Source organism: Vulpes vulpes, chromosome 1 (genome assembly GCF_048418805.1).
Source record: "Vulpes vulpes isolate BD-2025 chromosome 1, VulVul3, whole genome shotgun sequence".
In the NCBI taxonomy this organism is placed as follows: domain Eukaryota; kingdom Metazoa; phylum Chordata; class Mammalia; order Carnivora; family Canidae; genus Vulpes; species Vulpes vulpes.
Window position 1 is genome coordinate 172,673,495 of NC_132780.1, and position 24,427 is coordinate 172,697,921.

At 35.8% G+C, this 24,427-nt stretch overlaps 1 protein-coding gene across 32 annotated transcripts in view; it reads right to left on the reverse strand.

Annotated features, from left to right (window-relative positions):
• The window catches only part of SNAP91 (synaptosome associated protein 91), a 140,495-nt gene that overhangs the window by 25,233 nt on the left and 90,835 nt on the right, over nucleotides 1-24,427 (reverse strand). For 10 of the 32 annotated variants that reach the window (XM_072736387.1, XM_072736416.1, XM_072736371.1 and 7 more), the window contains exons 14-21: nucleotides 19,520-19,687; nucleotides 13,598-13,705; nucleotides 12,699-12,959; nucleotides 12,385-12,462; nucleotides 12,153-12,224; nucleotides 11,644-11,727; nucleotides 2,118-2,252; nucleotides 320-469 (exon numbers count right to left, since the gene is read on the reverse strand). In XM_072736387.1, the coding sequence (XP_072592488.1) occupies nucleotides 320-469; nucleotides 2,118-2,252; nucleotides 11,644-11,727; nucleotides 12,153-12,224; nucleotides 12,385-12,462; nucleotides 12,699-12,959; nucleotides 13,598-13,705; nucleotides 19,520-19,687 (1,056 nt within the window). Of the gene's footprint in view, nucleotides 1-319; nucleotides 470-2,117; nucleotides 2,253-10,297; nucleotides 10,382-11,643; nucleotides 11,728-12,152; nucleotides 12,225-12,384; nucleotides 12,463-12,698; nucleotides 12,960-13,597; nucleotides 13,706-19,519; nucleotides 19,688-19,833; nucleotides 22,470-24,427 lie in introns of those variants that run through there. The other 22 variants (XM_072736302.1, XM_072736285.1, XM_072736289.1 and 19 more) reach the window with 8 other exon arrangements.

Consider the following 24,427-nt stretch of genomic DNA (forward strand, 5'->3'; position numbering starts at 1 on the left):
GTTCTTATTTCCAAGTGAAATGAAAAATCAAGTACTTACTATACATAATGTACTTGGTTTCACACTTGAATATGCTCTCTAATTATAACTTTAGTAATTTAGATTAAAAATGGCATAGGTACTACATGTGAGACAATGAATGGCACCGCAACTGTTTATCTTCCAAGGAACTGTACTGGGTAACGCACTAAGAATTTCCATCTACTCCTTGATATACTTAACCATAAGTGAATCCAGAAAAAAAGTACATATATAAAAAAGATAGAGAAAAAATTCACATACGACACAGTAAAAAACAAACAAAAACTGTATTACTCACTGCCTACTAAGCTGGCAAGAGATGAGTCAAGGTCACTCCCAAGGGCTTTGCTTGCTGCCATTGCTGGACTAGGTGGAACCATTGAAATGGGTGCAGGCTGCCCGGCTGGTGCCATGGTTGGCATCAGTAGATCGCCTAGACCATCAAACACTGGAAATCAAATAAACCAGGTTCAGAATGATTGAAAAATAAAAAGGCCATATGCAAAATTAAAGGGAAATTATCTTCTGAAAAACTATAAAACAAGTGAATATACAATCTTACAAAGGAAGGCATGGAATCACACTTTTTATGACTCTAACACCAAGAAGAACATTTCAACATATGTCTACTCATAAAGTACAGAAATACTAGTCAACATAAACAAAGATGGGAAAAAAATCTGTGTAATGTACAAGAAAGAGCACAGATTTTGCAGTTGGCATTAGGCTCAAATTTAGTTGCATGCTTCACTAGCTGTGTGATTTTGAGAAAGTGACTATCTGAGCTTTAGTTTCCTCATCTGTAAATGTGGAGGGTACTGCTATCACATAGTTTTGTTGTGAAGATTAAATTAGATAATAGTATGTCTTTATAATAATGATTGCTCTATATAGGGACTCAGTTAAGTGGTAGCCACTTATACTCTTATTAAACACAATCACTAAAATACTTTATTGAAAATGATAGTAATTAACAGCAAAGCCTAAATAATTTACTCTCAAATCCTACAATGCTTTTTTTCCCTCTACAATGCTTATCTTTAAAACAATTCTTTCATGAGAAAAGAAGGCTGGATCTCCTAGTTTCCTATGAAGTTAGTGTTAGAATAAAACCTGATCTAATGGGCAGTACTTAGTAGTAAGTATCTGAAAAACAGCTGACCATATTTTAGAAGTAAAAGTTTTGATCCTCCCTCTCGTTATAAGCAGTAATTTTTGGTTCTAATTTTAAAGGAATGTTTAGAGGAAAAACTATTTTAACTATTAGGAATCATGCTATTATTGATGGTTCCTGGTCACTATGTAACAAATTACCACTTGTTTAGTTCCTAAAATACAGAAAGACCATTCAAAATATAGACTCAGAGGATTTGCATGAATTGTTGCTAATACCTATGTCAAAATTTTTGTGGTTAATTTTCCTTTAAAAAGTATGAATATTTACCATCAGCACTACTGTACAATAATTCTAAAGTGGAAAAAGGATAGCATTCAACTAGGCACTGGCAAGAGAAGCAACTAAATTGTCAGGCAGGGGTATATTTAGGGTGTTTTCTGAAACACATTTAATTGCCAAAAACTCACCAATTGAAAATTTGTAGTAAGGACCCAGCATGGAAAGAGTAGAATGGAAGAAAATACAAACAAAATGACAGCAGGATGAAAGATTAAAGGCAGGCAGAGAATACTAGTTGTGTCCCAACTTCATAAAACCGAGGGCCATGCAAGCTTCAGAGGGTGTAAGCAATGGCAGTGGGAGTGTCCACACATTCAGATACTGCATAAAGTGTTTGTTTTCCCTTAACCATCTCTAAACCACGTGCATGTAAGCTCATGCAAACAGATGGTGTGTGTGTTGTTAGATTTCTGCTAAAAATTGAAACAGAAACACAGAAAAGGATTACAGGTTATCCTTAAATCTTCCAAAATGTACTGAAAATATATACTTAAAATACAGAATAAGAGATTCATTAAAGCTTTAAAACCAGGTCGTCACTCAATATCTGCTTAGAAGTTTCCTGATATCATACTAACCTTAGGTGGGCTATTTTACAATCAGAATAAATGAAAAGAACATTTGAAAATCACTGCCTCACCTGATGGATCAAAGGAGCTGCTGCTAGAAGTTGAAGGCGTTGTTCCAAAAGCTGCCTCAAAATTGGGCTGTAGCAGGTTATTCTGAGCTGGAGTCACTGGTGATGGAGAAGGGGCCATAAAAGAACCCCCAAATCCTGAGGAAACAAACAGTCCCAGAAAAATATAAATGGAAATAACTAAAGGTAGTTAAAGGCCAGAAAACCAGACAGGAAGAGTCATAGGAGACTGAATCAATATAGATAGACGAGAAGTCAGTAAAACCTGGGAAGTTAGTTTTTAAAAAGTTTTTCATGTATCTTGGTATCTGTCATATATTTTTTAAAGATTTTCATTTATTTTTTAAATTCAAGTACAACATTCAATATTACACTAGGGTTTCAGGGGTACCGTATAGTGAATCAACAATTCTATACATTAGTCAGTGCTCATCATAAGTACTCTTTAATCCCTATCACCTATTTCACAACCCCTCCCCTCCTAACCTCCTCTCTGGGAACTGCCAGTTTTGTCATGTATTAATGAGACTAAAGTTAATTAGAAATAAGATAGCACTTAAGAATACATACTCTTGTTAAGAGAACCTGTGGCAACCAAACTTATTATTACAACAGAACTACATAAAACTTAAAAAAAATCTCAGGAGGGTTAAAACTGAGATAATCCTATTACATTAAAATTTTGTTTCTTCAAGTCACAATACCAAGTAAGCTAGAAAATGCTTAGTTGTACACATTGGCTCAGTATAATAAAAAAAAAAATCAGAAAAATATGCAGGAACTCTGCCACCAAATCCTCCTTAATATCTTTCCTACATGTTCTAGTCCCACTGCTGCTAAATTTGGGATCCTTCACATTAGCTCTCAGGATTTATAAACAGCCACCCAGAGGGGCTTCCTGCCTCTACCCTGGACCCCCCCCCCAATCTAATCTCTGCTGTGCAACTAGACTGACGTTTCTGAATGGAAAACACTGACAAAGTTACTTGTCTAAAGTCCTTCACTACCATAACTTTCAGATTCATATAATGCAGATTCCTTTGCATAGCAATCAAGCTCTTTTGTCTCTGTCCCTCTCTCCCTTCCTAACACCTCATGAGGAGTCAGATGCCCACTCCAGGAGGGCCTCTTGGACTGATACTGTCACCCACAGCTATGCCACCCCTGACTCCAAGTATGCTTGAGTTACATGCTCTGCCTCTGTGTCCTCCATATTGGATACATCTCTCCATCCCATTCCCATCACATGTCTTTATTTCCATCCGCAAGCTCCCACTCTGGGGATGGCTTTTTGGTGTCAGGAACTGTGTCTTCTGTTTTTCACCAATATTCAGCACAATGCCTAAGACATGGAATTACTCTTTACTGCATACAGACACTTCTGAATATAAAAGGTACAGAGGAATCAAAGGCCACTGTAAGGTAACCAGACTTCAAATTATTTACCTTTTGAAGGCTGGAAGCAAGTAATTTCTCTCAAACAACAGATAGAAGCAGAAACAAAGTTCACTCTGTACTGCTTTTGTACAAAACAAGCAACCAGTGAAGGCAGTGGTTTCTTAATAAGACACTGAAAGATATTCTATTATCAAAGAATTTACTTCCAAAGTCTCTTCTATATTGTTTGGGTATAAATATTCCTTCTAATCTAGTCACATCTCCTCTTTTTTACAAACTTCTTGCAAAAACAAAGAATGCTTTAAAAAATCCTTAAATTTTCATTCTATAGAACTAGTTTGTAATTTGGAAAATGACTTCCACTGAAATTCTCCGGCTATTTTCTAAAGCAGGCAATAACATTCAAGTCGTATTGCTCCCAGACATTGATAATGGCACAAGTTTAGACTTTTCTTGCATATGTATTAAAAATGCAATTTGAAAACTGTTATCTAATAGAGGATGGTCTTTAAAGCTCATAGTGGCTACCTGAACTGATTTTAGTATTTTAGTGACATAGGCATTATGTAAATTTCCTAAATGAACAAAAGACATTCTCTAGATCTTTAAGAACTAATACTTTGAAGCAAAGATAGGCTAGAAGTAATTATTTCTGTGGATGGGATTGTTTGGTTTTAGGGAGATTGATGGTTATGCTGATGCTGACTTCTTGGAAACATCCCACACCTCAAGTTCGAATATGGCTGTGCTTACTTGAGGTAATTTTTCTGTGGTGTGGTTCTCTTTGTAATAGATGGATGTGCAAACAGCTGTTCTTGACTCTCGGTTTCTTAAAACTGGACCAAGAAGAGACAATTTATTCTACAATCGCAGCATTTAGTGTTGGAAAAAGCCTTTTGATCATCTGTTTAAAGCCTGTCTTTCTGTGAGTGGAAGAAAGGATGCAAAGGCCATCCAAGATTCAGTAGTAGAAAAAGAAAAATGAGCATTTACACTAGGCTCATCTGCTTAGTGCTACTGAGTTTCATGAGATAAGTTCATAGAGATAAGATCACATTCATAGGTGAATAATGAAAAAAAAATTAATGACTTCTCTAAGAAAGTGAAGGGTAAAAGCCAACACTGGCATGAGGCTTACTAAATACCAGCAGGGTTACTATTTTAAGCATTTTTTTTTTTAGGTTGAACCATATGAACCATATGGATCGCTAATAAATATTTAATCATTTTGGTCCTACAAAAACAGGTTATATTGTTCAAACCAAAACATTTAATCCTCACAACAAATCTGTGAAGTTTCACAGAAGAAGACACTGAGGTCAGAGAAGTTAAGTAATCTGCCTAAGGTCAAATGACAGCAAATAAGAGCCAGGATTCCACACGGGAATCATCCAGAGGTTGGGCTCTTTACCACATTACTACATGGCCTCTTTTCCATAGTGGGGAGTAACTCCAGGGTTATACTCTTTCCTGCAGGATTATGAACTTGAGAGAGATCTAGAAAGATAAGACTTTTCCCCATTAAATTCAGTTCTTATGAAGTAGGTGCCCTCATAAATCTGAACTACTTAAAAAGCTATAAAGTGATATAAGATAACCAACTGATTATGTCAAAGAAAAAAATCTGCTATATTCTAAATGAAGGGTTAAATGGGAAAATTATAGATATTAACAAGGGAAACTCCTTCTGTTAAGTGAAAAGTTTTAGAGCCCTGGAATAGACATAACAAGAAAACCCAAACCAGTAATCTTTCTATATGGTTCTAAATTATATTAAGAAAGATATTCTATGGAGTTGAAGGTAACAATCATAGGCTTCCAGATATCCTGCAGGCATATTTGGACTGTCTTACGCTATAACTGAATCTCCATCTCTCTTCAAGTGCTCAACCATCTCTAAACACACTCTTTTGTCACAGATAGTTGATCTTATGAATCTTTCTAAAGGGAACAGCCTACACACTTAAGGAAGTTCTATTAACAGACATATCAAAACTGACAGTCACAGTTGATATATCACTTGGGTCAGGAGAGTGAAATTTTAAACCTACTGGTAGATAAACACACTCCCACATACCACCCCCACACTCAAATATGTTAAAGATGATGTCATCTCACTTATCTTGTAATATAGTCAGCTGTTAACAAATTCCATTTTCTAAGATCAATCTGAGATAGCCAATATTTCTAGGAATAATAGCCTTTTGTCTGACGTGTTTCAGACAGCTTCCCCCACCCCCTTAGAGTATGAAATAGTTGGTTCTCTGTACATCTTCCCATTCAGTGGATATTATGTTATTAACTCCACCCTGAACATTTTTACATTTTAAATCAGTTCAAAGACCTCTGTGGTTCTGCTAAAAAGTCATCTGTGTCATGTGGTTAACAGAATGCAAAACTACAAAGGGTCTCATAAGACTGGCCCATATTTTTCTCTGCCTTTGGAATTAAAGATAGGATAGATAGGATGTGGCACATTCCTACACTAGTACAAATTTATGGTGTGGTCACTCTAGAATTGTGTCTATTATGGAAGAACATGGTTTTCCTGCTTGCTGTCAACCTGAGAAGTTAGGCATAAAACATCTAATCTCCCTTAAGAATCCATTTTTACATCTGTCATCCAGAAATCTATATATTTCAGACATCTAAGTTTTCAGGTGGTGTATCTTAAGAGGAATTTAAGAGCTTTATTGTTCACTGCATGAAACAATATTTCCTTTTATTTGATACAAACTTTACTTTCATGTTTCCAGTAAGACTATCCCAGATCTGGATAATATTTGCATCCTACCAATAATCTCAATGATTTGGAGATTCTTCAAGCCTGTTCTTATTGTAAAAACAGCTGTCTTTTCTAGAATAGTCTCAGGTTTAACCACTTTGGATACACCAACAGAACTTGAAATTTTTACTTACAGGGTAGAAGATGACTCAGGTGATATTTCATGCACAATTTAATTCTGGAATTGGTATTATTTGAAAGTTCTAGTGGTAAATTTGAATAAAGAAGAATAACCAGTTTTTATGAAAGATATGCCCAATTTAAAACGATCAATTTAGCCTTTGTTTTCTAGTTTTAAATTATATATAAATTTTTGGCAAAGCTTTCCTCCCCAATTTTGAGATGATTCTTAATTTTTGGTTTAAAATCTCTAAAAATCAATTTATTTTATTTTATTTTTTTAAATTTTTATTTATTTATGATAGTCACAGAGAGGGAGAGAGAGAGGCAGAGACATAGGCAGAGGGAGAAGCAGGCTCCACGCACCGGGAGCCCGATGTGGGATTCGATCCCGGGTCTCCAGGATAGCGCCCTGGGCCAAAGGCAGGCGCCAAACCGCTGCGCCACCCAGGGACCCCTCTAAAAATCATTTTAAACATTTAATTATACTACATATTTATTGCATTTCCCTTGTTACATATATGTAAATTTATTCCCTCAAAAAAAAAGTTGGAGGAGCAAGAGCCCTTGTTCAGCAACCAATGCTACTTTTAGAGAGTACACTTTCCATTACAATATATGTGCATTATTTTTCTTTTATTCTCACAAAATAGTTTTATTGCTGAAAGTGAATAATAGAAGATTCTAAATACTCACAAAATACAACTTTTTCTCTTTTTTGGTTCAAATTCTTACTTTTGATCTGATATTTGTGGACTTATTATCTATGATTGGGCTCATTTATCCTAAAACAACAACAAAAAACGTTCCTTTTTATTTCAACAGCTTGTGGACTTAACTGTTCTCTCTCCATAGACACACATACAAGTATAACTAACACATGTTAAGCTTCACTGTAAATTACCATAACACAGTGCCCCAAATATTTGTTCTACCATTGATATTCATTCAACACAAATGTCTGGGCAATTTGAAAACTCTGAAATAGCCACTGTCAGCTAGATTAAATATACAAATGTGACTGGGGTTTTATACTGTGTACATTTAGCAGGGTTTTTTTCTTTTTTTTGGCTAGGAAAGTTGCTTCTAGTTCATAGTATAAAATTACATTAATATTCTATGATATTCTTTAATGAGAACATGGATTCTTGCTGTTTTGTTACCTGAACAAGTATGAGAAACATTTTTCTATAAGCAAAACAGAAAAACTATAAAAAACAAGCCCAAACAATTAAGACCTAGAAAAATTAGAATTTAAAATCTCTTATATCAGGATATAAGGTAAAAGAATAGTAGGCCTCATGTGAGGTAAATCAGACTCAAATATGTACAACAAATTAAATTATAAGAATTGTTTGTAAAGCAAGCCAGACATTAAAACTCATTCCCACCTACTTACATTAAAATTAATCTGTTCAGATTAAAAAAAAAAACAGAGAAAGAAGAAAAGATGCACAAAATACTTTCCCATCACTAAATAAGTCACAGGATGATGCAGTGGAAAAAATGGGACGTGTACAGTCAATAAAACCTATGTAAGTGACATGGTCACTTTCATCACTGATTTTTCCTTTTCTATCCGATTTTACTAAGATTTCAGGATGGACATTTTAAGATTGCTTTTGGTGAAGTGTTCTAACATGCGCTTTTCATGTACTTTCCTTCTGAGACATCCTCATACACAGAGCTGTGCAGCTGAAACGGAGGTCCTTGATGCTGCATTTGGCAGTAACTGATGAAACTTCCTGTTTGTTTCAGGTGTGTTTTAGATCCTATCTCACTCCCAGAATCAAATCTCTTGGCTCTGCCGCTGACTTCTGACTTTGAATTGGAAGAGAACATTGTTTTTTTCCCACAGGCTTTGACCAGACTCTCTGTACGTACTTCCAGTGTTCCTGGCTCTAGGAAACAAAAGATCTCAGGTTTCAGCCCTGGAAGCACAAGGGGGTTAAATGGATTGAGGACAATGTGGCTTTGCAGTCTGGAGGCGCTTAACATGACGGACCAGGCTCCTGCCAGGCTCCTATCTGATAGTCTTACAACTCCTCATTAGGGTCTGTGGCAAGAAAGGAGGTAACCCCAAGAACGAAAGACTTCTTAGAACTCTCCAAAAAGCCAGAGCATTTGATTTCATATGCCATCTCAACCTCAATTACAACTGCAAAGCCAAAGGCTTATAATCAGTACACTCATTTTGAAATTGACAAGGTCATCTTCCCCAAATAACCATTTAAAACTATGCTATTTCTGTGGCCTGTTAAAAACCCATTACTGAACCTTGAAAACCTGAATTAAGGTTATTGGTTTTATAAGAGCTTGAAGGTTTTATGACCAATTTGAAGACTCTAGGAAGAATACCCAGGGCAGAAGAAAAGCCAAGTAAGCTAGTATTTTTTCCCCAAATAACCAACTATGTTTTGCGTTAAGTGCACTGCCTTTTATCATATCTGCAGCTTCCAAAGTCCACAGTGACATCACAGTGGAACTCTGGTTCTTCACTATTCAGAAAAATACCAGCTGGCAGTCACTGGTATGAAGGGGATTCAGCAACCAGGAGTGTCATATTTAATCAGGGTAGTCTGAGTCTGAAGAGGAGAGGACAGACACAAATGCACTGCTATCACTCCCAAGAAAGATGGCTAACTAGCTAGTCTGAATGACTGATGGAAAGGAAGGGTAGCAGCTGGGCTGTGCTTACCCTTTCTGGCCTCTTGAGAAAAGATTGGACCTCATACCAAACTTCCTATAATACTGAAAGGTGACCAGGGTCATTTCATGAGGTCATTACTCATTACTAATCCAAGAATGAATGTGCTGTGCCTGCTGTACCTGGCCAGGACTGTTCATTACATGAAAGAGTGAAACCTAGTCACTCTTTCAAGGGTAACATGATCAGCAGGAAAGTTAACTTGAGAGACTCTGAACATGGCAACTTCCTTGTGCTGATGTGACCCACACTCTCATCAATCCCCTGCCAACATTATGACCAAAATGCATCCCTCGTGGTGCCTGGGGAGGGGCACTGGAAGCTGCATCTGAGTATCTGAGGCTTCTGTGGTGCTACTGCTGCACTTCCTGTTATATACCCTTCTAAATCAAGTCAGAGTGAGGTAAAGTGCCAGTGTCTTATGAGTTTGATAACTTGAGCCTGAAACTTACTATTGTGGTCTTGCATATGGCAAATGCTTTGCTTGTAAAAATAGTAATTTCTAGATCTGGCTATCATTAAGCACACTTTGCCCTGCCTCCAATGAAGACTGATGGTTGACTTTTACTATCTATGAGCATTTGAAATGTCCTCTTTTATCTATATCATTCTGGTAATAAGTAATAATCCTAGGCATCTTGTACAAGTCTACTTCACACTTCAACTCTCTGTTAACTGTGATCTTTGAAGAGGTTTTCAGATAAAAAAAAAATCAACTAGTTAAAAAAGTGGCATAGATAGTGGCAGCTTCAACCCTGGTGGAAATCTATGACAGTTTCTTTTAGAGTGATTCATGTTACAGAATCAATTGTCAAGCATAATGGTATCTTTCCACAAAAATTCCTTTAAAAAATGGGCAGAGTCAATACAAGATAAAATTTGCTACATAAGCATAATACTTCTTTAGTAAACAAAAAGAAATGTACTGAAAGTAAGGCATTAAGGAGCATCCAAGGAACCACAGGGGTGACTTGTATATAATTGTGATTTTAAATACTCATTTCATAAAATCCTGAGAAATAACTTTTTATTACACAGTGTTTTGTTTTTCAATTTTATGTCTCAAAAGGGAAAGAAAACATGCACCTTGAAATTTACATATCTGTTACTCATAAAGATATATGCAAACTTAACTTTCACAAAATACCATTTTATTTTAATTTAATTAATTACCAGCTAGTAGGTCTGCCGATGCTGATGAACTAGAAGCAGCCTGAGGTGCAGGTTGGGGTTCAGAAGCACTACTTCCAAATGCATCTACCCATTATCCATTGTGCAGCAAAAAAAGTAAAAGAGTGTAAACAGTAAGTACAGTAAGAAAATTAAGTGTTTTGCCAAGAAATGCATAGACGTGACACTTTCTGTGATGAGTGTGTTGCCTGTGGATATGTCAAATGACTGAGTAAACTGAATTATGCTCTAACCAGTTTATTCTCTCAAAAAAGATTCCTAGAATATTTCAGATTAACACCTCTTTGTAAAAGTAAGGCAATTTTTGTTTTTAAAAATAAAAGTTTTAGATGAGATCCTCTCATCTCTTAAAATAGGACTGAGGTTTAAAAAATTTTGCCCAAAGACAATACAACAGAATTTCCCCAATTAGAACTCTATTAAACTTAGAAAAAAAATTAACAAACCTAATTCAAGCAGCAGCAGCCCTACTTGTACCCATTTATTAAAGTTCAGTGTTTATTTGCCACAAGATTTGAGCTCCTAAATGTTCCAGACTGTTGACACAGTTGTACTCCTCATGACCCATCATGGCATATACCATGATGCTGCAATGTACGGTACTCAATGCGGTTTTAATTTGCTAAGAATGGTATTTTAGCCTGTGGCATAACATTTATGGACATTCATGAAGAAATCACTTCAAACCAGTACTTTTCCCTATAAATTTACTGCTAATAAAAGACTTTAAATGCATCACCCAAATTAGTGCAAGAGTTAATTCAGTACATCTCCCTGCCTTCAGATAATATACAAAGTAAGGGGAAAATACATTTAAATCAGTGCAACATCTAATTCTCTGGAAGGATTTTAAAATATTACACTCAACATAAATGAACCCCACAGAATAATGTATGGCTCTACATCTTAAGTTTTCAGTTTGGACTGCTTATTTGTTTTCAACTCTAAGTTATCTAATGTTTAGAATACTTTTAAGAACTTAGAAATGTTGATTTAGCCAACAGATCAGGATCACCAAGGAAGAACAGTAGAAGGAAATTCCAACCGGCTGACTCTAAATTAGGATGAACAGAAAGTTAAAAACATAAAGACTTCAAATGAAAAATGATTTGATTCTATTAGGCCATGCATTGAAAATTATGACAAACTAATGAGAATGAAGATAATGATGGAAAAGATCTTAAAAACTTAAATTTATAGTTAAGAGATGGAAGTAACTTTAGAGTCTAAAGAAAAAATGATAGAATATAATGAAATAGAAGATGTAAAAACTCTTCTGAATAGGGGAGGGAAGACTCTTTAGATGTTGAAGGAGGAGAGATACGCACCCCCAAAAAGGTCTATCACACCTGAAGAATCCACCTTTGCTGGAGAGGCAGTGGTTGCAGGAGATGGTGCTGCAAATGCATCCACTGCAGTGAAGCACACAACAGGAAAAATTGCATGTCACCCAAGTAAAATAAAACCATGAGCCTTGACAGATGGCTTCTTGGGATTTCATGTTTAACGGCAGGCAGTAAGATTGCAGACAATCTTACCAGTTAAGAGAAAGCAAATAGATTTAAAAATATAGACTTTCCAGAAGAAAATAAAATTTGACTTCTTGAACTCAGAGGTTCTAGCATGGGGGGTTGGGGGGAGTTGTCTCTTCACCAGCAGTAGATTTGAAATTATTAACCTCTTTAGTTGGTGATGGGCCAAAATGAGATTTTTTTTTTTCAAGTGAAATTTGAGTTTAAAATGACACAAGGCAAATCTGAATGTTTCCGTATCCACCTCTCCACACATAACCCCCATCACACATGTCAGAAGGCTTGGCCTTGGCAGAAGCACTCACCGGATAAGAGGTCAGCAGTGAGAGAACTCTCAGGCACAGGAGAGGCCCCTTGTGGTGGAGAGGAGAAAGCATCTTCCAAAAGTGAAACAAACCAAAACCAAGCAGAGGTAAGTAGAAAGCTGAAATCAAAGTTAAATATCTAACAAATGCATTATCACAGGTGAGCACAAAGAGTTCAATCATGAAAACATCTGGGGAAACTAATGTAAAAAAAGGGTTGATTTAGTTTTACCTGTACCAAACAGGTCTATGCTAGGAGCAGCATCTGGCTTAGGCGCCGCAGCGACTTCAGGAGGAGACTCAAACAAATCTAAGACCAAGAACACACATGCCTTTACTCAACTTGACAAACCAGCCTGACATAGCATCGCTTTCCAGTTCTGAATTAGCACTGGGGAGAATTCTGAAGTAAGGAGTAGCAAATGGTTTCTAGAGAAGCAGGTTGTTACACAGTTGTCATGCAGTAACAGTTGTGTATGCAGGGCATCTCAAGTACCAGAATTTAATCCACCAGATGGACAGAGTTCAACAACAACAAAAAATTACCACCAAAGATATCTAGAGCAGGAGGAGCGGCGGTGGTGGTGGCAGAGGTGGTGGCGGTGGCGGTGGTGGCAGCGGCGGCGGCGGTAGTGGCAGCAGTGGCAGCTGCAACAGCGGGAGCAGGAGAAGGAGCAGTGGCGGGAACCGGAGGGGCTGTGCTAGCTGTAGGGGTAACTACAGGAACACTGGTCTCAGGTGGCTTCATTGCAAAGAGGTCCAACTCGGGTGCAGCCTCTGCACTACCTTCAGATGGGGCAAAGGGGTCTTGTGGAAAGGAAAGTGGAGACACACATACAGCATCAGTAAGGAAAGAGACAAGAGAGACGTGTCATATCTATGGGTAAGAGACACCTGACACAGATATTCACACACTAGCTAGGCATTAAGCTGCTTGGGTTGAACTACTGTTTTATTAGCAAGGGTCAGTGATTAGGATGTTTTTCTAAAGAAAAAAAAAAGAAAATTTAGTAGGTAACACAAGTTAAGAAACTGAAATGCTATGAAGTACTATAAAGATTAGCCTATGATCTGGGATCAGAGACTGTTATTCTTCAAATCCTCAATCTGGGAAATTTGGTAGCTTTGAAAATTAATTAAAATATGCCTATTTATTAGAACTCAGTGCTACAAAAGAGTACGATACAACAGCAGAGGACAAAAAACATTAAGAGAGCATACTTGCACTGACAAAAATTGTCAATCTTGAGAAATTGTCAATTTTGATAAGTATGCACTTCATTGTCTTAATGTTTTAAGTGCCAGCACTATTTATTCAGTTATGATGAATGATACTTTATACTCAAGAAGAAATTAAAGTTAGAAAAACATATGGCCACATCTCACTATAGGAGTTTCACATCAGGACAGAAAAACAACAGACTTGCTCATGACTGTCAACCCACCATTTCCTGAACATGCATCAAGTGCTGCGGCTACGGGGGCTGGGGTAGCTGGCACGGCGGCCCCTTCGGATGCTGCAGGGGCCTCCCCGGGAGAAGCTGCAAAGGCATCTTGGGTGCAGTTTTTAAAATAACAGAAATTAAAGGAATAAAAAGAGAAGAAAATATAGTAAAAGAACCAAGTTAAATTGCGAAAAGGCTCCCTTATACAACATGAATTTTTTCAAATGCATTCTTATGGCCCATGCACTGTTGGCAGTCACAAAATCATAATACTTTGCGCTCCTTTGTGTTAGTTACATGCAAGGGGTACAGTGTTTACACTGCTGAAGCCTATTAGGATCCATCGGGTAACAAAAGTCTTATTGTATAAGGGCTCTGAGAAGCATGTTTTATGTAACATTAAAAATTAATGGATGTGAAAATTAAAACACAAAAATAACCTTATTATGTGATTTAAGACATTAATCTTTCATGTACAGCTAATACTCATTCACTATGTTACTATGATGTCTCTGACTGTGGTTTCTACCAAATATAGATGTCTTGTTTAATGTCAATAAAATTAAACATATGATGGTAATGTAAACAACTAATTAGAGTTAAAAATTTTTTTATGGTCTAGGACAGGCAAAATTACACTGTTAACATGAAAGGTTTACTAAGTATTCATAAAAGTTAAGTCTTTGTTATCCTTGAAAAACATTTTCATATACACCAAGGATTTAAGGAAATAGATAACAAAATTAGGGAGTGACACTGTAATGCCTTCATTTCAACTTAAATTTATCACTGTTTTCAAATATTGCATTGCTCTCATTATTTGGAAAATGATCTATTTTCAACAGACTAAAAACATAGTTCCGTGCTTTAAGACTATAAGCATATTACTATTTTTAAGCAGAAAATCCATTAACATATAGGCAGCCCCAGTTTATAAATGCCCAATATATAAATGGCTGATGTGTACAAACAACACCCAATATGTTTTTGCCAGTAAACCACGTTAATTTGGTAAAAACTCCTGGAGTTTTCAAAGAGATTCTATAGTTCAAAAGTACAAAAGAATGAAGTTATCATTAGTATTATTTGCTCAGAAGAAACTCCTGGAAATACCCACCTAGAATTTGCCACTTACCTGCTAGACTTCTCATTCTAAAATACTGCCTTCCACAATATCTACAAGTGCCCCCTACAACACTGTTCCTCGGGTCGTTAAAAATAATTTTTCAAGTATGCTTGTAAAATTCTACACAGTATATCCCCTTTACTGGAGATTTATGTAATATACATTAGGCTGTAGATGGCTCTACAGTCAAGGCACTTGTTTCTGAATTTAACCCAGCATGTTCCAAACTGATCTGAGTATGAAACAGACTTTCCTGCTTTCTTGTCCTGAGGCCCAGCACTAAGTGGAACAACAAACACTAATTGGACACTTGGGTTAAAAGGTCCTTTACAAAAACACAAATATCTTTAGAAGACACGAGACAGTTAGTTGTTCTTATCTTACAGATTTATTTGATCTGCTTGCCTCTCTCAGCTCTCAGCTACACAAGGGAGTAGGATTCCTGAAAAGTAGAGATCTGTCCGGGGAGAGGCCACATAAAACTGGAGTATGGATAGGCCAGGCTTGCTTCCCCAGATGCAATGCGAAAGACTGTAATAGAGGGCTTAGAGCAATCTGAAAACCCTAAGAGCTGTGGCAGTACACAAGAGACCATAAGAGGAAGCTGGTAGGGCTTGAAAGTATTTTGCCACAAGTCAGGTCTGTTTTCTTTCTTTTGATTCCCGTAAAACCTAGAACTGAGGCTAATAATACTAGAACTAGTAAAAACAGGAAGAGCGGTCACTAGTATTTATGTGCCAGTCACTGGGTAAATATTTTATGTACATTATTAAATTTAATTCCTGTAAGTATCTCACAATATAGGTTCTATTATCTCCACCTTGTGGAAAAGAGAACAAAGTCTAAGTGACTTGACCAAGGTCACAAAACAGGCAAATGGTGGAGTCAGGATTTGGTGGTAAACCGATGGAGGTTTGTGTGTTTAACTACCATGCCACATTGTCATGAACCATGGCACGCTATACTATTTCGTCTTTGTAGGATGGAATAAACACCAGTTACATCAGTGTTGGGGGGGTCAAATAAATATCCATGGGCTAGCCTCTTCGATTATTATCCATGTGTAAGTGAGTGAAACCCAAATTTGTAACCATGTCCTCAGAAGAGGTTTTTTTCCTTCCCTGTCAGCAAGACATCTCCTTTTAATGCTTCTCCTGTTACTTAAAACTAAACATTATAAACTTATCTAGTTCCATCAGAACTTCTCTTAAAGACAGGAGCCTAGCTGCTCCAGGTCTTATCCGCTAAGTCTTAGGCCAGGAGGGAGAGATTTGCATAAGTAGGACTGCAGAATACCCCAGCCCCAGTCACTGCCTGACTAGCCAGGAAGAAGGCCTGGAATGAGAACTGTCTAGAAGAGCTCAGTTGCCCCAGAACTGTGAGAGGGAATACATTTTTTTTTTTATTAATAAAAACAGAACTTGTTTAACAGAAATTGTTTAGCTTTCTTTCATTATCAATGGCAGCATTATCCTTCCAGTTTTGAAGACTTAAGCTCTTTCCAATCAAGTTCTCTTTCCCTTGTTTCCCACTTGCAATTCATTTTTACATTCTGCCTATTTTCGACCAGTGCTATTTCCTGGAAATGCACATTCTTGCTGTACTACAATTATAAACCCAGTCCAGACCTTCCCCAGCAAAATAGTCTCCCTGACATTGCTACAAACCAGTCTTTTTTTTTCCCCTCTAGCAATCTAGGAAGAATTTTCTCTTAAAGTTTTTAAACACGTGACTACCTTTCCAAAAATTTCAAATAGCTGTGATTTTCCCCAGCCTGAATGCTCTCCATTTTCCCCAGGCACAAACCATCTTTAAATTATGTATTTGGCACAAAGGTTTCAATCATTGTCAATAGCCTGAAAGTCAACCTTCTAGTCTTCCTCAAAGTTCCCAGATTATAAGACTCTTACATGAAATTTACTTTTAAGTGCTTATTTTTAAGTACTGGTTACAAGGAAGATTAACTTAGTTTGTCAACCACCTTGTGCAAATGAAAGGCTTGTGAGTTAACGTTCTCTGGTTTTTCGAGCCACGTGGTTCCATGCTCACCAACTATGTCCTCATGAAAGCTTGCTCACAAATTGATTCAGGTGATTAAAAGGGTACCCTGGTGAATGTGTAGAGGAATTAGTATCAATTTAGCATTCTAGTACTTAAAAATCCCTGTGTCGTCACAAACTAATGTACTGCCGTTAGTAAAGTTTTCGTGAGTGAAAAATAGGATATTTTAAGGAAGTTTATCTTTTATCAATATCTGTACATTTTATTGATTTTTTAAAAACATGATACTATCTTGCAGGTGGTTTGCCTGACCACAGAAAATAGATTTTTTTCTTAAAAGTTCACTTTAACAAATAAAAAGCATTTAATAAATATAATGTTTCTGAAAAAAAAGTTTTTAATAACTTACATTGAACTAAAATGTTATGTGGGGTATCAATCTGAATATTTAAAAATAATATTTCCTATTTTTCAAATTTGTAATGAGAATACACAGAAAATATCAATGTTTGTGTATTTCATATTCATGAAATTAATCAATGACTTTTCAGAAATTAAGTATCTTTAACTTATTTCTAAAGATATCTATTTAGTACTGCTGTACAAACTAGATAAAACCTCAAAAGCACATGGTTTGAAGTCATGGAAACAAAATATGCGGTGCCCTTACTGTATTTAAGAGTTCTATCAAAAAAAAAAAAAAGTTCTATCACTTACTGATTTCAGTGACAAAAAATAAGAAAAAAAATGGCCACACAGCATGGCCCATCTCTAAATGATTCCATATAAATCAATAAAGAGCATGAAATAAATTAGGGAATATCATTGAAAACTACATAACAGGAAGTGACATATATAGACTCTTGACCATAAACGATAGAGATTTTATAGCTGTCAGAGGTTAGAAGACAGTTATGGGACTATCCATATCAATAAAAATAACTGTGACAAGATTTATAGATGTACTCATTTTACCTATAGCCAGATGACTTGAAAGGATATTGGTAAAATCACAAGGAGAGCTCCATTCTTTGGTATTAAGTTATACTGTTTTCTTTAGTATTAGTTTTTAAATTTGTATTTCAGGATAGAAAAAAAATGAAAATGTTCACAAACATATGGATTTTTCTGCGTGATGAATGTAGAAAAATCTGTAATGAGTGATCAACACAAACAGCATGATGGCACAAAGACTATTTCAAAGCAATATATTGGGTGTTAGTAATCTAGAGAGCCATGAGGGAAGCAAGATGGAGTTGACTGATTTCTTAAAGGCAATTAAGTTTCTTACAAATAGACTGAAAAACAAAAATCGAAATACCTAAAGATCTAGAAATGTTTAAGCACGAAATAGTTATCCATTCTGTTCATATTTTCCTTGAAGTTTTTGTCAATATAAGCCTATGAGAAACCACCCATCCGCAATACAAATGGAGGGGATGGCGGAGAGGAGGTAAAGAAGTTGATTTTACAAACTTAAGCTAAAAATTTAATATTTGGTCTCAGAAGTTATAGATGCATAACTGAAAAACTAACTTTTGCTAGTGGTTCACTATTTTTAATAAAATACTAAGGAGCCTGCAAACCCCTTTCTCCTTTTAAAAAAAAACCACTTTTCTCCTATAATAGGAATGGCAGTGCAGCAGGGCAGTAGCAATTTCTTCGTGTGAATGAGTGGCAACAATGCCATGTCCAGCTGAGTGCTGCTCCTTGTCTTAGACAATGTTAGCAAAGCTCAGAGACTGGGGCAAGGCAGGTAGCACAGTGGTATGTGGCAGTGTGTAAGTGTATGCTCCCAGGGGAATATATGAACTCCACCAGAGCTTGCCAAATCTCTCCTGCTCTCCCCATCATTTGCCTCCTCCAATTTCTTTACCATATTCTCAAAATGCCCTGGGAAAGATGTTATATGGTAATGGAGAAATACAAGACTATGATGACTATAACACGACTCGATGTATATATTTGATATGAGCACTTCTCCAGGTGTGGACATTAGTACCACTCAGATGGGAATCTGTAAATACACATGCTTCAGATGGTTCATCAGGTCCAGGCATATAATACTGCCAGAGTCTAGGATACCTGACTTAACTTCATAGCTGTAAGTCAACTCTGTCAGAATTTATATTTGCATGTGAAGTATATTTTCAGGCAATCATTTCAAATCCTGATCTAAACCTGTTTTCAATCAGCATTTTGAGCGTTGTATCAAATGATCTCTCAGAGTTCCAATGCCAAAGATGATCTAAGTTTTTGCTTGTACAGAACAAGCTTACAATTACAAAAATGGGCATATTCCTAAACTCTCTTCAGAGACATCCAAATCTGAACTACTCTTAGATGATCTTTTTGTCTTACATCTTAAAAAGTAACTTAAGCCAGGACTTCTCATTCCATATTCTCCAAGTATTATTCATTCAGCCAGTTTGATTATGGTCAAAAGTCAAACCTAAATATGATAGAGAGATCAGGTATCACCTTAATATTGATACTGTGGGGCAGGAGCATATATGGGGTAAGGGTTCTAATAGCAACTTAAATCTTCACTTTTAAGTAATGGAAAAATCAAATGGGCCTAATGCATTACAATCTTTACTCTAAAATCACTAAAATTAAGTGAAGATAAAGTTGATAAAGTTAAGTGAAGATAAATATATATGAAGAAACATGTAAAAAATTGTTAAACACTGACATGCTGTTATGTAATATAAACATTTTTAAGCACCTTAACTCTAAGGTGATTTTAGCAAACCTGGCAGGAAAAGGACAAAACAGTGATGTGACTGACTAACCTCCAAAAAGATCCACGTCAGCAGTGACAGCAGTGACAGTTGTAGTAGTTGAGGCAGAGGCTGAAGCAGTTGCAATTTCAGAAGTTGTAGTAGGAGGGGTAGGTTCTGGTGCAAATGGATCTGAAATTTGTGCTTCAGAGGGAACAGAGGAAAGTGCAGCCAGAGAATCTATGTTGCACCATAGACAAAGAACAAACAAGAGACAAGAAGAGGAAAGGACAAAGATATACCAGGCTCCAAATGATCAAATAAGGACAGTCATTAAGAGAAGGAAGGCTCTCAAAAACACAAGTTTAAAATAAAGCTTTACTCACCCTCTCCCAAGAGGTCTATTGATGTCCATTATATGTCAGCGTATGAAGAAATAAGAGAGAAAGCTGAAACATGCAACCACACTAATGTCCAAGCAGGGCGAGGTACTAACTGAAGACATTTTAGCTTTATGCACCTTTATGGACCACTTGCAATTACAAAATAATGTATTACCTATTATTATTATGGAATGTTTGAGCTGGAAGGGACCACAGGGATCCTCTAGACCAAGCTTCGTATTATATTATACACAGGAAAATGGCGAGCAAGCAAGGTCAAGAGACTTACCTGAAGTCAGCTCTAAATGACTTTGACAAACTCAATTTATTTCTTGCCAGATTTACCATTTCATCTGCTTTGATTAGTTTCACTATGTACTATAAATATGAATTCATAAGAAACTGCAGTTGATTAAACTTTATTATAATCTTATACTTGATGTGTTACTTCAGTCCAGAATACCACAGAATAAATACAGGCCTTATGATAACTATAGTCTAATCATATAGAACATGCCAAATGTAGTAAAAAACCTGAGTGCAGGGCAGCCCAGGTGACTCAGCGGTTTAGCGCCACCTTCAGCCCAGGGTATGATCCTGGAGACCCGGGATTGAGTCCAGCGTCAGGCTTCCTGCATGGAGCCTGCTTCTCTTTCTGCCTCTCTCTCTCTCTCTCTCTCTCTCTCTCTCTCTCTCTCTCTCTCATGAATAAATAAATAAAATCTTAAACAAAAACAAAACCCTGAGTGCAAGTGTAGAGGGTAGGGGAAAAAAAAACCCCTAACCTACATGATTTTTGTCTTCACAAATTTTGCATTACTGGATGCTTTTCAATTTGATAGGTAATCTTTCTGTTTATAAACATTTTGTGACAACATATGATAATTATTTTTAAGATGAATGTGACAGATTGTGTAGCATCCAAACTTTTCAGGCCTTCTGAAGTCTGCATTCCTTTTGGAGATGCATAATTTCTTAAGGTTCAACAGTGGGATTACAGTTGGCATCCTAAATAAAAAGCCTAGGACCAATAAAAAAATATACAAAAAAAAAAAAAGCCTAGGAAGGGTAATTCTTAACTGAACTATGACTTTAGGTGAAACATTTTGAGTGTCCAAGAGCATTCTTGTATTCCCAGTCCTGTGATAGACCCCAGGGCTCATATTTGGATTCATGACTATTACTGGAAATTAAATTTCATCAGAACTCATTAGGGAGCTATTTTTTTAAAGAGCCTTAAAAACAATTATGAGAACTCAGGAAATTAAAAGTTCTAGAAGACATTTAAAAAACTGAGACCCATAAATTTGACATAAAATATGGCCACATTCATTTAACTATGCAATTTGCAAACCCGATAAATATTAGATAAAGCACTCTATAGATACACTAAGATAAGGCTCTTCCTAACCAAATCATATATGCCATGTGATTTAACAGGTTTCAGACTTGCTATTGTCTTTGACAGCGAATGGAGAATTTATTTCATACATTTGGTAAGTGAGAAAGGAGAAGACTATTCACACATACTAGAAGGAGAGAGAAACAAATATTTTTTAGAAGTATAAAAGATGAAAATGCTTTTAAAAACACATGTTTCTGACTAGTGTTCTATTCAGATGGAGAGTTCTAAAACTTGCTGCAATATGATGAAAGATGGGAAGTATAATTTCCTAGGGAAACGTACTAGTATGATTAAACATACTGGTGCATAACAGTTGTTGGAAACTTTTGCCACAGGATTTAGTCTCTGAAATCTTAATTTTCTGGATGAAATATAATTTATGTTACTTATGTCTTGCTTTATGCAGAATTTTCCCTACTATAAGAGAAAGCCCTAATTCAGGATGATGGGAACAGTTATTATTCTCAAAGCCAACACTTTTTATAAAGAATTAAACTATATAAGCCCTCCCTCTGCCCAACACCCACAGCAGTAGAGTTCAATTCACTGGCAGGTAGTACAAAATTAGAAATATTTTTTTTTGCATTATGGAAATTCTAGAAAATATTCACTGTAATTGAAGAAATAGAACTACACTGAATTAATAAGGATATCTAATTTTACAGTGATACGAAGCTAAACTTCTTAGGTTATTATAAAGATTAAATGTGTTAATATATTTCAGTGCTCACCATATCTGGAGTATATCAGATGCTTGCTAATCGTAATAATAGCAATACCTAACATTTAAGCCAAGTTATAATTTTCATTATAGAACTATGCATTTCAAAGCTTCTATAAATCTTTCTATATGTGTGTGTAACATATGCATGTTTCCAAAACACCTCATAGATATCCCCCCAGATTTAATTAACAACAAAATGGTAATATAGGTCACTAAAATTGCTTGTACTGTGGGTAATATTCCCTATGGAAACTATTAAAGTCATATGATTACATAATAATGATGAGCCTTCACATACACGTTGGTTATTACTTTCTATTAGGTCTCTTAATTCTAATAAACCCTAATCAGGTCAACTAATTATAGTAAAACTCTAAGAGGAATTCTGTATTTCTCAGAAAATAGAAATTTCACCTCAAGTATTTATAATGAGAAATTATCTGTTTCCCACTTCTAAGATACGTAGAAATACATCACATACTCACTTGTTTGTGCTGAGAGATGAATTTACTATGAAGAGAAAAACACTCTCCTTATTATGAGCCCAAAGGTAGGGATTTAAAAAATGCTCTGTCTTCTTCAAACATGTTCATTATCAGCCCACAGAATGCAATTCATATATACATTATTTACCTTAGGTTTACTAAAATATGAATTTGCTAAAATTTGGGTCTTATACCAACAGGAAAAATATCATTTACAATTCGTCCCTTAAAATGGCAATATTTTTCAGTGCCTCTAACACCCTTAAGAGAAATTTATGAACACCTGAAGTGGCCAATGGTTGCTGGAAAATGAATCTTCTTACTAGCATTATGGTCAGATAAGAATATCCAAATAGGTCTGAAGAGTTTTAAGGTTTATATTTTGCTGTCAGGTTATACAAAATTAAAATGTGCTTCAATAATAGAAGCAGCTTGATTTTATCAAACAAGATTGAGAAAGTGATTTTATTTATTTTTGCTTAGTCAAATGAGCCAAAACATATTTGTTACAACTTAGCATCACATTCAACTACTACTGGATATCTATAGGAGAAATGCAAGCTGAAGGTAACTAATAATATTTCTGAATTTCATATTATACAAGTTTACTTCAATTTCTTAAGGCTTATAGTTTTTACTATTTTGCTTAGGAATTAGAGAATGTATTAGTATTTTTCTCTCTACCTGACTTTCTACTATTATGAAATACTGCAGTTACAGATATCTTCTTGAGACAGAATACTAACGTTGTCTAATTATCAAAAAGTGATCATGAGGCCCTGAGCCAAGGTTCTGCTAGTCTATCAGGAGCTTTGTACTATATAAAAAAGTGCTGTCTCAGCAGCGGCAGATAGGAAAAGAAAAGTACTTCTTTCTTAAGGAAGAAAAGGCTCACAGCTTGACTCTCAGAAAGCAGGCTAGAGTTTAGTCCCTCTTGTCCAGCCTTTGAGCAAGGCATAAACTGCATGTCCCTGTTGAACAGCCCTGACTAAAACCACACTATTCTGCTTTCCTATATATCCACTGCTATCTTAATGCCTCAATCACCAATACTTATTTCTAACAAGACTGAAATGTATTCTAATGAAATTGGTTATTATAACTTATCCTGTAGAGTACTGTAACTTGGCAAAAAGTGCCTGAAGATGGAAATGAATAGAAATGTTTCACTGAAATTTTAAAAGATTTCACCTAGCTTTATCTTTTTACTTGGCATTCTTTTGGTACATAATTAAAAAATAAAATAAAAGAAAAGAAGAAGTATTCCTCTTCGATTTCATGCCAAAGAATAAGGTGAAAGGGGATTGTTTACAGTTTTAGTGTTTGTTTATTCATTAAAATTCTAGGTAAATCACTAAATGTTCGGTAAGTTCTAAAAATTAGTGTGAATACCTATTGAATGAAATAGTTGACAGAATTAAGGACTTAATACACTCATATAAAACTGAAAATATTTTTGTATGGCCCCACAAATTATAATTAACACTAAGTTTTAAATTATAAAAGTTCTCTGAAAGTCATTTATATGAAATTATGACCGAAGAGGGCTGATTTAAAGATATGGATTTGAAGCATTTTAAATGAACCAGAGAATACAATTAATTATAGTAAGATACTGTGGTAATGAAAATAAATTATTAAATTGAAATAAACACTTCGGAAAGATGAAACTCAGAATGAAAATATGAGAGCCAGAAGAATGTACTTATAAAATCTCAGCAGCAATACTTTCCTTCTACCAAATAAAATTTAATAAAGTTAAGTGAAGTTGAAAGAGCAATTTTATTTAAAAAAACTGATAGCTATAGGCATGGGAGTTCAACACAGAAGGTTTAAATATTTAAAGTGGAAAACCACTAATACTTAAAATGCTCATATTTATAATTAGCAATTTATTGCAGGACTGGTTACACCTGTTGTTTATTTTGTTGTCAAAACAACTTGGAAATAAAATCAAGAGGTCATAGTTTGTACTCTGATGTC